Below are 17,520 nucleotides of genomic sequence, written 5' to 3'. Positions count from 1 at the left end.
ATATCAAAGATCTCATCTGATCCCCATGATAATCCTGGGAGGTACGGATTGTGAAGCTCCCCATTTCACAGCTGAGGAAACTGAGGAAAATAGGGGTTAAGCAAATTTCCCAGGATGACATGGATATTAGTCATCTGAAACCAAATTTGACCTCAATTCTACTTGACGCTAAATCCATTCTCTCTCCATTACCCTTGCAGCTGCATCAGGAACTTTGAAATACCCGTCTGTCACCTGCATTTTCTAAGCTTGAACCCATTTCTCCCAGGTGCTTTTTGTGTCAAAGAGTGGGTCACAGGCTTAGGGCGGGGTGTTTTTACTAGAGAATCTCAATAAGTACTCCTTCTAAAAGATAATTAAGTCTGGCAGCTAGTAATCAGTGAGGGCTCACAAGCCCTTCTCAGGGTCACTCCTAGAATCCTAAAGGAGAAATAATTAGCTCTTATTTGGGTACCTGAGATATCAGGATGAGTAGGAGTTGGTAAAGTAGACCCAGAGTGGGTGTTGTATCAATATCAGAATATGCTAAGTTTGGGAGAACTGTGCATCACTGGACTGAAATCACCCAATGCCTTATTTGCCCAAAGCCAAGGTTCTTCCAGTTGGGTCTAGGCTGTTTACTGTTTCTAAGCTTATGAACTCATTCACATTTGTCTCAGAAGCAACTTTCCCAATACTTGGCACCAATGGGTACAGTATGAAAATATCCCTTAAACCAAAAGTGTCAGGCATGCTGCCAAATGCAGCCCAAAACAAATTAAAATGTAATTGGGAAGTATTTAACAAGATAAATAAAAACACAGTAACACATAGATGATATTACATTTTAAAACTAAGTCAACATAAGGCCAATAGGGCTACCTAACTATGGATTAGTGGCCCCCTTTTGTATTTGTATTTGAATTTATATTTGTATTTGAAATTTGAATGTGACAGGACTGCTTTAATCCATTCTCTGTTCCATCCCCATGTCTGTCCTTTTTTGCTTATTGGTTTGTTCTTTGGGGCAAGGCAGGATTCAAAACTATAGAAATTCTTGCAGTGATGCAAATGAGAAAAAGGGAAGAGACTGTTGGCCCAGAAAATTAGGGAAAAACTGCAGTGAATTATAAAATCTAAGGGCATCAAAAAGTTATCAAACTGTGCATACCCTTTGATCCAGCAATGCTACTACTGGTTTTATACCCCAAAGAGATACTAAAGAAGGGAAAGCAACCTTAATGTGCCAAAATGTTTGTGGCAGCCCTGTTTGTAGTGGCCAAAAACGGGAAAATGAATGGATGCCCATCAATTGGAGAATGGTTGGGTAAACTGTGGTATATGAATGTTATGAATATTATTGTTCTATAAGAAATGACCAGCAGGATGAATACAGAGAGGATTGGTGAGACTTACATGAACTGATGCTAAGTGAAATGAGCAGAACCAAGAGATCATTATATACTTCAACAATGATACTGTAGGAAGATGTATTCTGATGGAAGTGGATTTCTTTGACAAAGAGACCTAACTCAGTTTCAACGATCAATGATGGACAGAAGCAGCTACACCCAAAGAAAGAATACTGGGAAATGAATGTAAACTGTTGCATTTTTGTTTTTCTTCCTGAGTTATTTCTACCTTCTGAATCCAATTCTCCCTGTGCAACAAGAGAACTGTTCGGTTCTGCACACATATATTATATCTAGGATATACTGCGAAATATTTAACATATATAGGACTGCGTGCCATCTAGGGGAGGGGGTGGAGGGAGAGAGGGGAAAAATCGGAACAGAAGTGAGTGCAAGGGATAATGTTAAAAATTACCCTGGCATGGGTTCTGTCAATAAAAAGTTATTATGATTAAAAAAAAAGAAAGAAAGAAAATCTAGGGGCATATATAGTGACAGCATATAGGGTGACACAGAAACCAGCATAGCCTGGAGACCCTCATGGTCAGCATCTTATAAACATAAAGAGGTTTGAAATACACTTCAGCATAATCAAATTGACATTTAAATCTGCTCCTACAATTGTTACCCATTTATATCAGCACTGTTCTCTCAAATAACTAAAGAAAAGGATGGTCAACCAAAGAGCCATTCTAGAGCTTTTTGGGTGGTGATGGTGGGTACTTACTCATAGGGGATGCTCCTGAACACTATGTGATCTAACAGGGTGATCTGTTCAGCAAGTTCCATGGCTGACAGGGTTTCAAAACATTCTGCTTTAGGACAGTCAATCTGAAAGAAAACAAGAGAAATGCAATATTAATCATATGTATGTTGCTTTAATCTTAATATTGGATCATAGAATTTCAGCCAGAAAGGACCTCAAAGCTCATTTAGTACAACCAGAACATTTTACAGGTATAGAAACTGAGGTCTAGAGAGGTTAAATAACTGAGCTGGATTTGTAATAATAATAGATCAGTCAAAATTTAATTCCAAGTCTTCTGTCTGCAGTAACAGTGCATCTTCCATTGTCCCAGACTGTCTTCTAATTTATTTGGTCACTACTAGCGGTCCACCATTACATTTTACTTCTACTATGGCAAAACATTATCTTTCAGCTTCCATTTCTGAAATAAGTAGGTTTTTAAGAGCTCAAAATCTTCAAACACCACAATGATCACTGAACATAACTTAACTCTGAGGCAGCATTAGAGATAGTGACGAGTTCACCTCAGAGAATCAGACATATAATAACAGCTCATATTTAGAGAAGGTACAAGGTTTACAAAAAGCTTTATTTTTTTTAATTAAATTTTTTTCAATTAAAGTTAATTGAAAAAATTTTAATTAAAAAAGAGAAAGCACTTTGTAAACTTTAAAATCTCTCTCCTGCCCCTCCTACTGAGAAAGATATGGAGAAAAAAAACTTCTTAATACATTGAAGATGTGTCTCCCAACAGTGATATAAAGCCCCTTCAAAGAGCATGCACTTAAATGTTGACTCAGTGATTACTTTGTAGTAATAGGTTGTGCTCAGAGACTTAACCTATATTGATAGGATAAAAATGTGGGCACACTTACCATTTGGATTATATCCTCCATTTTGAGGTGAGTATCATCTTGATCATCTTGAGAGAGGGCCCTAAAAAATACCCCAAAATATCCTACATAAAATAGATTTTTAATTATGGACAAGAGTGAAAACAATTTAAAACATCTCATTTACCTCCCCTTTCCATGTTGAAAGGTATGTAAACTTAAGCCCTTGAATTTGGTGAAGACAAAGTGGTACTCAACAGAAACTGGTTATATTGATGTGTTGTTTAGTCATTTAAATTGTCTCTTTCTCTTTGTAACACCATGTAGGGTTTTCTTGGTAAAGATATTGGAGTGGTTTGCCATTTCTTTCTCCAGGTCATTTTACAGATGAGGAAATTGAAACAAATAGGGTTTAATTACTTGACCAGGGCCACACAGTGTCAGAGGCTGGGATTTGAACTCAGGAATATGAACCTTCCTGACTCCAGGTCCAAGCCCTCTATCAATTGAACCACCCAGCTGCTAATTCATATAAATAATGATTAGCAGAGCATGTGATAGCGGAGTTTTGTAAAATATGTGCCTTTTCTTACCCATGTGATAAACTTTGATCCAAATAGCATTATTTTAGCTCATAGTTTCCATAATGAATATCAGGTCAGTTTTCTTCAATAATATCTTGAAAGATGAAGTTTAGGTTTTTTTTTTTTGGATTATAGCTCTCAGGTAGACCAATAATTGGCTGACCAATAAATGGCTGAACAAATTATGGTATATGAATGTTGTGAAATATTATTGTTCTATAAGAAATGATCAGCAGGAAGAATTCAGAGAATCCTGGAGAGACTTCATGAACTAATGTTAAGTGAAATGAGCAGAACCAGGAGATCATTATATATGGCAACAAGATTATATAATGATCAATTCTGATGGACATGGCTGTTGTCAACAATGAGGTGATTCAGACCAGTAGCAATGAAGCCATCTGCACCCAGTGATGTGGACCACAATATAGTATTTTCACTCTTTTTGTTGTTTGCTTTCATTTTGTTTTCTTTCTTATTTTTTTCTTTTTGCTCTGATTTTTCTGGCACAGCATGATATTTGTGGAAATATGTATAGAGGAATTACACATGTTTAACATATAATGGATCATATGCCAACTGAGAGAAGGGCTGAGGGACGGGAGAGGGAAAACTAGAACACAGGGTTTTATAGGGGTAAATGTCAAAAATTATCCATGTATGTATTTTGAAAATAAAAAGCTTAAAAAAAATCACCCTTGCAAAAACTTTTGTTCCAAAACTTTCTCCCTCCCTTCACCCCAACCCTTCCCACAGACAGCAAGCAATCCAATATAGGTTAAACATATGCAATTCTTCTAAACATATTATATATTGTGTTTTTATATATAATGAAACTAACTCTTTCATTTTACAAGTGAGGAATCTGAGAAAAAGTCGAGTGATTTGCCTAGTTATTTAATGTAAATAACTGAGGCAGAATTTGAGCCCAGATCTTTTTAACTCCTACTTTAATACCCTCTCTACCATATCTCTCTTATTATGGGAACTATGGAAACAGAGCCCTACTTTGCTTATAGGGGAAATTCCTGGATTATTTTCAAGCACAACTATTAGAAGATGAGGTCTTTTTTTTGTAGTTTTTGTTGTGTTGTTGTTGTTGTTATTTTTTAGTAGTTTTTGATGACCCAATGCAAGGTCATCAAAGAGTAATTCTGAATCAGAGAATGAGAAATTAGGACATGCTAAATCAAATGTGAGTAAAATTGTTGAATTAAAAAGTGTCCTTTCACTGACAAAGAGCAGCCTTTAGGAAGGAAGCCAAAACAGCTTTTCACACAACATGACTACAAAGTGATGTACAAAAAGAGCCCAGATGGCCCTCAAGTCCCCTCAAGCCATAGTCCTATCTTTCCCTTTTTCAGAACCTTATTCTTTAGTCTTTAGTGTTCTCTTTTCATTCCTTTCCCAGCACTCTGCATTCTGATTCTGACCTTCCAATTTGTCTGAAATGGCTCTCTCCAAAGCCACCAATAATATATTGTTAAATCCAAAGGCCCCATTCTTCCTGAACTCTCTTCATTGTCTCACACAGTTTGTACCTTACTTATCCAATATACTCTTGCCCTTCTTGGTTTTTAGGAAACTGCTTTTTCTTCTGCTCTCTTCCTATTGCTATGACTGATCCTGCCTAGGAGTGTTTGCCAGATCATCATGCTTGTCTTACCTGCTCTGTGTGGGTATGCTTCAGGGCTTTATCTTAAACCCCTTTCTCTTCTCTCTAATGACTCTTGGTAACCTCATCAGCTGCTGCAGGTTTGACTCTGATTAGTTCTACACAGATGACTCCCAAATCCACATATCCATCTTTATTGTCTCCTAAGTCCCAGGCCCATATCTCTGACAATCACTTGTTAATTCTTATTGACTCTAGTTCCACAAAATCTTTTGCATCTGTCTCTTCCTCTCCATTCACATGGACAACACCATAGTTTGGCCCCTTATCACTTCTCACCTGGATTAACTGTAGTAGCCTCATAATTACTGCCCTTGTCTCCAATCTTTTTACACTTCAGTGCATTTTCCACATGGCTGCCAAATTGATATCATGACATCATAGATCTGACTGCCACTTTCCTATTCAAGAAGCTTCAGTGGTTGCATTAAGCCTCTAGAATTAAATACAAACTACTCAGTATTTAAAGCCCATCACACAATCTGACTTCAACCTTTTTTCCAGGCTGATTACATAATATTCCTCCTCATGTACTCAATGTTCCAGCCAAACTGGCTGCTCCCCATACATGATATTTCATCTACAATCTCCAAATCTGCTTCTTTTCTCAGGTTGTCCCCTCCTGCCTAGAATGTTCTCCATTAAATTTTATCTCCTGAAATATGTAGCTCAGGAGCTACCTCCTATAACAGGTTTTTACTGGTTCCCCCAGTTGCTAATGATCTCCTAACCCCATAAATTTATATTGTATATAGTTTATATTTACTTAGCTTGTTACAAATTATTGCTTTCCTTTCCCCCCTTTTTTCTCCTAGCAGAATATAAGCTCCTTAAAGGCAGAGATTTTTACTTTTATATGAATCTCCAGCATCTAGCACAGTGCCTGAAACATGCTCAACATGCAAAAAAAAAAAAAAACCAAAACCAAAGGATTTGATGTGATGTAGCTCTTAGGGAGGATGTAGCAATAATCCCTAAGGTTACCTGGCCTTGGGAGTGATCTAGTTAAAAATAATATACTTCTATCTGACCAGCCTGCTAAGGCCTTAAAAATTTCTGGCTGCCAGAGAACAGCCTTTTGGTCTGTGATAATGGGGTTTCTGAGACTAATGAGCAACAATAATGATATGGTGCTTATAGTTGATGCAGGTGCAGAATAAAATTGGGTGTCTGCCACTTGACCTAGTGATGTTTCTTTCAGGCCTAAAAACATACCTCTGAGCTCCCCCTAGAGATTTGTAGATAGAGAAAGGGGTATGGATTCAGGAAAACATGAATTTAAATTTGACTCTTGTTCTTCAGTTCAAAGCTGACCTCAGATACTTACCAGCTCTGTGAACCTGAGCAAGTCACTTCATCCTGTTTGCCTCAGTTTCTACAACTGTAAAATAAGCTGGAGAAGGAAACAGCCGAGGGCAATCACTAACCCACTCAGCCCTACTAAGCAGTTTGATAGCTCGGCCAGTGCTGAATCCACTTCCTGTTGGGGGAAGGGAAAACTCTCACTCAGAGCACTCCCATACCTCGGAGCCGGAAATCGGTTTACATCTTTCCTGCTCTGCAAAGGAAGCTGGTAACCCCTGCCTAGGAGACCTACCCAAAGGCTTTAAAACATGAATAAAAGATGAAAGAACGATCCACAGCTTCTATGCAGAAAAGAGCAGGTCAGCAAACCTGAAGAGACCTCAAACAGCAAAAATGCATCAGACTGTCCTCCTTTACATAATGTTCTCATAGAAGAGACCATTAAAATTCTCAAAAGAGAGTTAGAAGATAAATGGGGAAAGGAAAGAGAAACCTTACAAGAGAGCAACAACTTCCTGAAATACGAATTGGAAAAAATAAAGAATTCACTAGAAAGTAGGATTTGTGAATTGGAAAAGACAAAGAACTCGCAAGAAAGTAGGATCCGTGAATTGGAAAAGACAAAGAACATGCAAGAAAGTAGATCTGTGAATTGAAAAAGAAAAAATTCACTAAAAAAAATTAGTGAAATGGAAAAAATTCACAGACCAAAACAATACATTCAAAACTCAATTGGACATATACAGAAAGAAGTAAAAAGCTAATGAAGAAAATAATTTTTAAAAATTAGAACTGAACAAATTGAAACTAATGATTCATTGAGACAGCAAGAATCAGTCAAGCAAAACAAAAATGACAAACTGAAAACCATGAATTATCTACTTGAAACGACAGACTTGGAAAATAGATCTAGAGAGATAATCTGAGGATTATTGGACCTTCTGAAAACTATGATGAAAAAAAAGAGCCTAGATACTATTTTGTACAAGAAATCATCAAAGAGAACTGCCCAGATGTAATAGAATCAGAAGGTAAAATAGGCATTGAAAGAATTCATCAACACCTTCTGAAAGAAACCCTAAAATAAAACCCAAGGAATATTGTGGCAAAATTTCAGAACTATCAGATTAAGGAAAAATTTACAAGCAGCAAAAACCATTTAAATACCAAGGTGCCACAATAAGGATCACCCAAGATCTGGCTGCCTCTACATTAAAGGAAAGAAGGCCTGGAATATGATATTCAAAGGCACAAGAACTTGAGATGCAGCCAAGAATAAACTACCCAGCTGTTGAGCATTTTCTTCCAGGAAGAAGATGGATATTTAATGAAACAAATGAATTCCATTTGTTTCTGAAGAAAATCAGAACTAAACAAAAATTTGATCTCCAAGAATAGAACTCAAGAGATGCAGAAAAGGTAAAATAACTCTTGAGAATTGTATTTCGTTGTGGATATACAAAGAATACATGTATAATTTGATTGTACTGATATAACATAAAAGGGAAGTAGATATGGAAAGGGATGATGGCAGAATAAGGTGGGAAGGAGGGATAAAAGAGGGAAACCATCCCACAAAGAGGCTAAGGAAACTTATCATATCTGAGGGAATTTAGAGAGGGGAGGAACATTGTGTGAATCTTACTCATCAGAGTTGGCTCAAAGAAAAATAATTGACATTTGTTTTAGAGAAAATTCTCTCGCCTCATTAAAAACGGGGAGAGGAAAAGGAAAGAAAAAAGAGTAATAAGGGAAGGAAGGGGAAAGACTCAAAGGGGGAGGGAGGATTATAAAGAGGATAAGTATCGATACAAGAGGGGTTACATAGTTTAAGGGGAAAGAGGGTTGGGGAGGCAAGAATAAGTAAGACAATCTGGGGTTATTAGGATGGCAGGAAATCAGATTTAGTAATTCTAACCGTAAATGTGAATGGGATGAACTCCATAAAGAGGAGGCAGATAGCAGACTGACTAAAAGTCAGAACCCTACAATATGTTGTTTACAAGAAACACATTTAAAGCAGGGGATACATATAGAGTAAAGGCAAAAGGCTGGAGCAAAATCTATTATGCTTCAGGTGAAGTCAAAAAGCAGGGTAGCCATCCTTATCTCAGATCACAAAAGTAAAATTGATCTAATTAAAAGAGATAAGGAAGGTAACTACATCCTGCTAAAGGAGCATAAACAACGAAGCAATATCAATATTAAACATATATGCACCAAGTGGTATGGCACTCAACTTCCTTAGGAGAAGTTAAGAGAGTTGCAAGAAGAATAGACAACAAACTGTAATAGTAGGAGATCTCAACCTTGCACTCTCAGAATTAGACAATCAAACCACAAAACAAATAAGAAAGAAATTAAAGAAGGTAAATAGAATATTAGAAAAATTAGGTATGTTGGATCTTTGGAGAAAATTGAATGGAGATAGAAGGAATATACTTTCTCTCAGTAGTCTATGGAACCTATTCAAAATCTGACCATATATTAGGACATAAAGACTCAAAATTAAATGCAAGAAAGCAGAAATAGTAAATGCTTTTCAGATCATGATGCAAAAAAAAACTACATTCAACAAAAAGTTATGGGAAATAGACCAAAAAGTAATTGGAAACTAAACAATCTCATCTTAAAGAATGATTGGGTGAAGCAGCAAATTATAGATACAATTAATAATTTACCTGTTAATGACAATGATGAGACATCATACCAAAATTTGTGGGATGCAGCCAAAGCGGTAATAAGAGGGAATTTTATATCCTTAGAGGCTTACTTGAATAAAAAGAGAAAGAAAAGATTAATGAATTGGCTTGCAACTAAAAAACTAAAAAGACCAAATTAAAACCCCAATCAAATACTAAATTGGAAATTTAAAATTAAAAGGAGAAATTAAAAATATTGAAAGTAAAAACTATTGAACTAATTAATAAAACTAAGAGTTGGTTCTATGAAAAGCCAATAAAATAGATAAGCCTTGGTAAATCTGATTAGAAAAGGAGGGAGGAAATGAAATTAGTAGTCTTAAAATGAAAAGGTAGAACTTTCCACCAATGAAGAGGAAATTAGAGAAATAATAAGGAGTTATTTTGCTCAACTTTATGCCAATAAATTTGATAACCTAAGTGAAATGGATGACTACCTCCAAAATACAGACTTCTAGACTAACAGAGGAAGAAGTAAATTGTTTGAATAGTCCCATTTCAGAAAAGAAACAGAACAGGCAATTAAACAACCCCTAAGAAAAATCCCCAGGACCAGATGGATTACATGTGAATTTTACCAAACATTTAAAGAACAATTGGCCCCTAATGCTATATAAATTATTTGATAAAATAGGAATGAAGGAGTCCTACCAAATTCTTCTATGACACAGACATGGTATGATACTAAACCAGGTAGGCTGAAAACAGAGAAAGAAAATTATAGACCAATCTCCCTAATGAATATTGATGCTAAAACTTAAATAAGATATTAGCAAAAGACTACAGAAAATCATCTCCAAGATAATACACTATGATCAAGTAGATTTATACCAGGAATGCAGGGCTGGTTCAATATTAGAAAACTATCAATATAATTGGCCATGTTAATAACTCAAATTAAAAAACCATATGATCATCTCAATAGATGCAGAAAAGCATTTGATAAAATCCAACATCCATTCCTATTAAAAACACTTGAGAGTATAGGAATAAATGGACTTTTCCTTAAAATAATCAGCAGCATCTATTTAAAACCATCAGTAAGCATCATATGTAATGGAGACAAACTGCAACTATTCCCAATAAGATCTGGAGGAAACAAGGTTGCCCACATCACCGTTACTATTTAATATTGTATTAGAAACACTAGCTATAGCAATAAGAGCTGAGAAAGAGATTAAAGGAATAAGAATAGGCAATGAGGAAGCCAAATTATCACTCTTGCCGATGACATGATGGTATACTTAGAGAACCCCAGAGATTCTGTAAAAAGTTATTAGAAATAATCCACAACTTTAGCAAAGTTGTTGGTTATAAAATAAACCCACATAAGTCATCAGCATTCTTATATATCACTAATAAAATCCAACAGTCAGAGTTACAAAGAGAAATTCCATTTAAAGTAACTACTGATAATATAAAATATTTAGGAATCTATCTGCCAAGGGAAAATCAGAAACTTTATGAGCAAAATTACAGACCACTTTTCACACAAATTAAGTCTGATCTAACCAATTGAAAATATTAAATGCTCTTGGATAGGCGAGCAAATATATAAAGATGACAATATTACCTAAACTAATCTATTTATTTAGCGCTATACCAATCAGACTCCCAAAAACTATTTTAATGACCTAGAAAAATAACAACAAAGTTCATATGGAAAACAAAAGGTCAAGAATTTCAAGGGAATTAATGAAAAAATCAAATGATGGTGGCTTAGCTGTACCAGATCTAAAATTATATTATAGAGCAGCAGTTACCAAAACTATTTGTATTAGGCTAGAACAGATTAGTTGATCAGTGAATAGATTAGGTTCAAGGGATAAAACAGTCAACAAATATAGCAACCTAGTCTTTGAAAACCCAAAGATCCCAGCTTTTGGGATAAGAACTTACTGTTTGATAAAAATTGCTGGAAAATTGGAAACTAATATGGCAGAAACTAGGCATTGATCCATACTTAACGTCAGAAACAAGATAAGGTCAAAATGGGTTCATGACCTAGGTAAAGAATGAAATTATTAATAAATTAGAGGAACATAGGATAGTTTACCTCTCAGACCTGTGGAAGGGGAAGGTCTTTATGACCAAAGCAGAACAGAGATCATTACTGATCACAAAATAGAAAATTTCGATTATACCAAACTGAAAAGTTTTTGTACAAACAAAACTAATGCAGACAAGATTAGAAGGGAAGCAATAAACTGGGAAAATATTTTACAGTCAAAGGTTCTGATAAAGGCCTCATTTCCAAAAATATATAGAGAATTAACTCTAATTTATAAAAATCGCTCATTCTCCAATTGAAAAATGGTCAAAGGATATGAACAGACATCAGATGAAGAAATTGTAACTATTTCTAGTCATATGAAAAGATGCTCCAAGTCATTATTAATCAGAGAAATGCAAATTAAGACAACTCTAAGAATACTACACACCTGTCAGATTGGCTAAGATGACAGGAAAAATAATGATGATTGTTGAGGGGATGCGGAAAACTGGGACATTGATGCATTGTTGGTGGAGTTGTGAACGAATCCAACCATTTTGGAGAGTAGTTTGAACTATGCTCAAAAAGTTATCAAACTGTGCATACCCTTTGATCCAGCAGTGTTACTACTGGGATTATATCCCAAAGAGATTATAAAGAAGGAAAGGGACCTGTATGTGACAAATGTTTGTGGCAGCCCTTTTGTAGTGGCTAAAAACTGGAAACTGAATGGATGTCCATCAGTTGGAGAATGGTTGAATAAATTGTGGTATATGAAAATTATGGAATATTACTGTTCTCTAAGAAATGACCAACAGGATAATTTCAGAAAGGCCTGGAGAGACTTACATGAACTGATGCTGAGTGAAATGAGCAGGACCAGGAGATCATTATATACTTCAACAACAATACTATATGATGACCAGTTCTGATGGATCAGGCCCTTCTCAGCAACGAGATCAACCAAATCATTTCTAATGGAGCAGTAATGAACTGAACTAGCTATGCCCAGAAAAAGAACTCTGGGAGATGACTAAAAACCATTACATTGAATTCCCAATCCCTATATTTATGCACACCTGCATTTTTGATTTCCTTCACAAGCTAATTGTACAATATTTCAGAGTCTGATTCTTTTTCTACAGCAAAATAACGTTTTGGTCAGGTATACTTATTGTGTATCTAATTTATATTTTAATATATTTAACATCTACTGGTCATCCTGCCATCTAGGGAGGGGGTGGGGTAAGAGGTGAAAAATTGGAACAAGAGGTTTGGCAATTGTTAATGCTGTAAAGTTACCCATGTATATATCCTGTAAATAAAAGGCTATTAAATTAAAAAAAAGGAAGAAAAAAAAAGAAAATTTGAACTTAAAAGTAAAAAAAAAAAAAAAAAAAAAAAGGAAATAGCAAACCACTCCTGCATCTTTGTCAAGAAAACCCTAAATATGGTCATGGAGAGTTGGATATGACTGAAACCATTAAACAATAACAATACAAATCAAAAGCATTTTTGATGATTAGCAGGGAACAAATAGACTTTCACAAGTTATATTCAATAATGGAACCCATTTTTAAATATTTGTAACCAAAAGATATGGAGAATTTAAGATCCCACTCTTACTCTTTATTGACTGAAAAATCATTTGGTTTGGCAGAGTAAAATGTTGGCTTTTTCAACAAGACATGTCTAATCCATGAAACAAAATAATTCAGGATTACTTGAAAGACATAACGAAAAACCCTATTCAATGATTCTTTGATCATAAACATCAATCAAAATATAAAACAAGGACATATATTCTTGCTAAAGATGGCTGCTGCTGTGATGGAAAGGATTGAAGGGTCCAAATTAAAGGAGGAGTGTGGATGGTGAGGTCTTCTAGCTTGCTCCTATTTATAGATGAGTTCCATCAAGCTTAGGAATATTGAAGAATTTTCTATAAAACACCTATAACTAATCACAAGAGTTTAGCCTGATTGTCCACTTATGAAAGACTAAGTGGATGAAGAATATCTTTGCTTAGGTTATAACATGCATTTGTACAAACAACCTATTGACCTTGTCCCTTAGAATGCATATTAGGTAGAAACAGTAGGGATGGACCCTGAGTGAAGCCAGAGTTGAACAGGAAGGAAGTAGGTACTTGGTCTGCAAGAAAATGAAAATTTTCCTTAAGAATTCCAAGATTTCCAGGGGAAGAAAGGTCTAATTTTTTTAATAATAGTATTTTACTAGTGTTACTACATAGCAGGAGATAAGAACTATTTGAAGAATTAAAATTGACTATCAAATGGGGAAGAAATGGAGAGACACTTGATAACTATAAGCCATATATAACCCATGAGACTGCAACATATAATCTTTGAGAAATTTCAAGGCAGAAAAGGAGTAAAGGATATAATTAAAGAAAGAAAGAGAAGATGTGCCAACAATGTGGTTAAAGGTGAGAAATAACAGGTGGATATCCAGAGGTATCTTCAAGGTGTCTGAAGAAATTGAGGAAGGTCTCAGCACAATAGATGGACCTTCCATGGAGAATTTACATAAGAGCATGGTGAAAGAGCAGAGGAGGAAGGAAACAAGCATTTATTAAGCACTAAATATGGAATGGGTAAGTATAGATGTGTTGTGAACTATAGTGCTGGAAGAAACTTACAGATCAATGAGATCACAGATGTATTTGAGGACCAAGTTCTCATTATTACAATTTCCATCTCCTCTACAAGCATTTCCAAGATTATGATATAAGATGATGGTTCCATTATCTTTGATATGAAAGAGTGTGATAAAAACCTTAACAGTTCTTGGCAGCATAGGGAAAATAGCAGAAACTTGTCTGAATAGGTTAAAGATGATCTCTACTCTTATCAAGTATCTCAGGTAGAATATGATATTGAATGACTTAAGAAATGTATTTTTTAAATGGCTAATTGGTTGAGCTAAATTCTTCATATGATTAAGGTATAATTCTACCAAGTAGTAGGATACTGGGAAAGTTTTGGTATGGATATAGGGCAAAGGTATCAAACGTGAGAATAAGCTTTGACATTCAGAGGGAAAATAATCTCCAAAGGTGTTAGGTTTGTTCTCTGGGCTGTTTTGGCTGGAGGATAGAAAAATAAACAGGATATTCCAAAATTCTATTTAAATCTAAAACCACATTAAGACTTTTGAGATACATGATGACCAGTTCTGATGGATCAGGCCATCCTCAGCAACGAGATCAACCAAATCATTTCTAATGGAGCAGTAATGAACTGAACTAGCTATGCCCAGAAAAAGAACTCTGGGAGATGACTAAAAACCATTACATTGAATTCCCAATCTCTATATTTATGCACACCTGCATTTTTGATTTCCTTCACAAGCTAATTGTACAATATTTCAGAGTCTGATTCTTTTTCTACAGCAAAATAACGTTTTGGTCAGGTATACTTATTGTGTATCTAATTTATATTTTAATATATTTAACATCTACTGGTCATCCTGCCATCTAGGGGAGGGGGTGGGGGGGTAAGAGGTGAAAAATTGGAACAAGAGGTTTGGCAATTGTTAATGCTGTAAAGTTACCCATGTATATATCCTGTAAATAAAAGGCTATTAAATTAAAAAAAAAAAAGACTTTTGAGATACCCTCTATTGTTATCAGTGGCTCAGATTCCCAAATTCTGGGTTTATAGGAACTAGATTCACTCTCAGGAGCTGCTTCAATATTGTTCCCTTTGATTTGTGTCCCCACCCAGAATTTCCCTGAGAACTCAGAATCTGTTTTATTTTATCCCTACCCATATTTCCTTTGAAAATATCACAATATATCTCATGTCTAGGTCTCCAATGATGTGGGCAAGAGTCCCTGTGCCTACATGAGCATTCAAGCTAACAGTATCTAATTCACAGTAACCCTTATTTAACCTCAGAGAAAAGGCAAAACATAATAAAAGTGTCAAAGAAGATTTATGGAAAGAAGCCTATTACTCCACAACCATTCACTAGTGAAAAAAGCAGCAAAATTTAGTAGAAAGCTCTAGATTTTGAGTCAGAAGAACTGTTTTCAAATCTTTATTTCTGTTTTGATTAACTATATAAACTTGGACAAATCATAACTTTTCTGTGCCTAATTTGTTCATCTATAAAATGAGAGAATTGGATTGTTATTTTTATGTCTAAATTTTATTATGATTCTGTGGTGAATCAAAAATTTGTTTCCATTATATGTAGTCTCCCAATATTCCCTTATCCCAATAGATTTGAAGTTCATTACAGTCCTATAACTTTGTCCATTAATAATTTGAATAATTAAAATATTTTGAATATTACTGAACTATTTGAATAATAACCAAATTGAAATATTCATTTGCAAATTCAAAATAATACCTACAATTTATATGGCACTTTGAGGTTTCCAATTTTCTTTACAAATATTATCTCATTTTATCTTCTTGACACTTCTGAGAACTAGGTACTATTGTTTTCTCCACTTTACATGTGAGGAAATTGAGGCACACAGGGATTAAGTTGACATATGTAGGGTCATACAGTTAATATGTCTCTAATGATGGATTTACACTCTATACTTTCTGACTTCAATGTTCTTTCAACTGCATCATCTAGTTGCTGAATCTTAATCTACAGTAGATAGGCATCTTTTAAAAGTCAGTCTGTTCTCTGCAGTTTTTTAGGACTAAATAGATCTCCCAGATGGACTGAAAAAATTAGCGATTCATATCAAACATTCTTTCCTTTGATATTTTTAGAAATGTAAAGATCTTGCAAGGGAACTCTATTCACTCTCTCACCTGCTGATTACAGTTCCTAGTTTGCCCAAACTTGTATTCACAGTTGCCGAATAACAAGTGTGATTGGCAATGGAAAATTAATGACCATTATGTAAGTTGTGAAGATACTGCCATGATTAAGTTATCATTGTTATTGTTATATGAATCCTGATTTTTTTTTTATTTTCAGAACTTGACAATGGACTAATCAACTTTGAACATGAAAAATTCACTAGAAAAGCTGTTTTAACTTTATTATTATTAATAAGTAATAGCTTTTGTCTTAGTACTATGTGATATTCGATGTCTTCTTCAATTGTTAGCATTACATACTATTTTCTTTCATAGTTGAATTTAATTAACATACAGGAAGTATATTGATTTGAATTTGTTTAAATTCATAAATCTTATTTCTTTGCTCAAGTCAACAAGTATTTATTAAATATTTACTCTGTGTCACTTACTGTGCTAAGTATTTGGGGATAAAACAAAAGGCAAAAATATGGTCCCTGCCCTCAAAGAGCTTACCTTCTAATAGGGGAGACAAGATGCAAACAACTATATACATAACAGATATATATAATATAGATGAAAAGTAGTCTCGGAGGGTATGCCATTTCCTATGATCCATGGCATCACAAAGAGTTGAACAGGACGGAAAGAGTGAAAAACAACAACAAAATCTTAGAAGGGAGCCATTAACTGTGAGGGAAGGAAGTTAAGGAAGAATTGCAGAAAAGGCTTCTTGAAGATGGAATCTGAGATGAGACTTGAAAACAGCCAGAGAAACTAGAAGGTTTCTTTTTCTTCCTAAAGGATGAAAGTTTCTTCACTTTACTTAATTAAGGAATAGGCTTACCTATAATCATCTTCTGGCAAAGATTAAAACCTACTGTAACACATGCTCTATATGCAGCAGGCATCTGATATCAAATGCATAACCAATAGCCACAGTTTCAGCATCTGAGCTCATTCTAGGGATTGCTTCTGCTTTCCCTATAGACTCTACTTGTTCTCCCTGACTCAAGACTTTTTCAACCAGAATCAGCAGCACTAGCCAGACATCATCTGGCCACTATTGACTACCTTTATTCCTGACTTGGATCAATGGACCTCACACAGAAAACATTTAAGAAAGCCCAAATTGAAATGAAGAACAAAAACATACTTTTTCTTTAAACATACAAAATACTTAATAATAATAATAATTCCTCCTTTGATATTGTAATTTTGGGGAAGGTTTTTTACTGATGGCATCTATTCATGTTTACTGTTAATAATATTAAATCTTGCTGTATTATCCAACTTTATTTTATGTAGAAAATTTTCAGAGTCTCTGAGAGAGATCTAAGAATCCTTTCTAGCAATCTTGGGTCTCAGGTTTTCATTGGGAAACTGAGACCTGGACTTCTAACATTATACTATGAGTAATATCTCATAGCCTGGACACTAGATATAATTATTAGTTCCCTGAATCAAGAAAGTGGAACATCTGTCTACATTACATT

At 35.0% G+C, this 17,520-nt stretch overlaps 1 protein-coding gene across 5 annotated transcripts in view; it reads right to left on the bottom strand.

Moving 5' to 3' along the window:
• RASGRF2 (Ras protein specific guanine nucleotide releasing factor 2) overlaps positions 1-17,520 on the bottom strand; it is a 310,740-nt gene that overhangs the window by 23,529 nt on the left and 269,691 nt on the right. For all 5 annotated transcript variants that reach the window (XM_012541399.2, XM_003759876.2, XM_031967027.1 and 2 more), the window contains 2 exons: positions 3,015-3,075; positions 2,119-2,222 (listed from right to left, as the gene is read on the bottom strand). In XM_012541399.2, coding sequence (XP_012396853.2) covers positions 2,119-2,222; positions 3,015-3,075 — 165 coding nt within the window. The remainder of the gene's footprint in view (positions 1-2,118; positions 2,223-3,014; positions 3,076-17,520) is intronic.

The sequence above is a fragment of the Sarcophilus harrisii genome, chromosome 1 (assembly GCF_902635505.1).
Source record: "Sarcophilus harrisii chromosome 1, mSarHar1.11, whole genome shotgun sequence".
NCBI classification, from domain to species: domain Eukaryota; kingdom Metazoa; phylum Chordata; class Mammalia; order Dasyuromorphia; family Dasyuridae; genus Sarcophilus; species Sarcophilus harrisii.
This window is presented reverse-complemented; position numbering and strand designations above follow the sequence as displayed.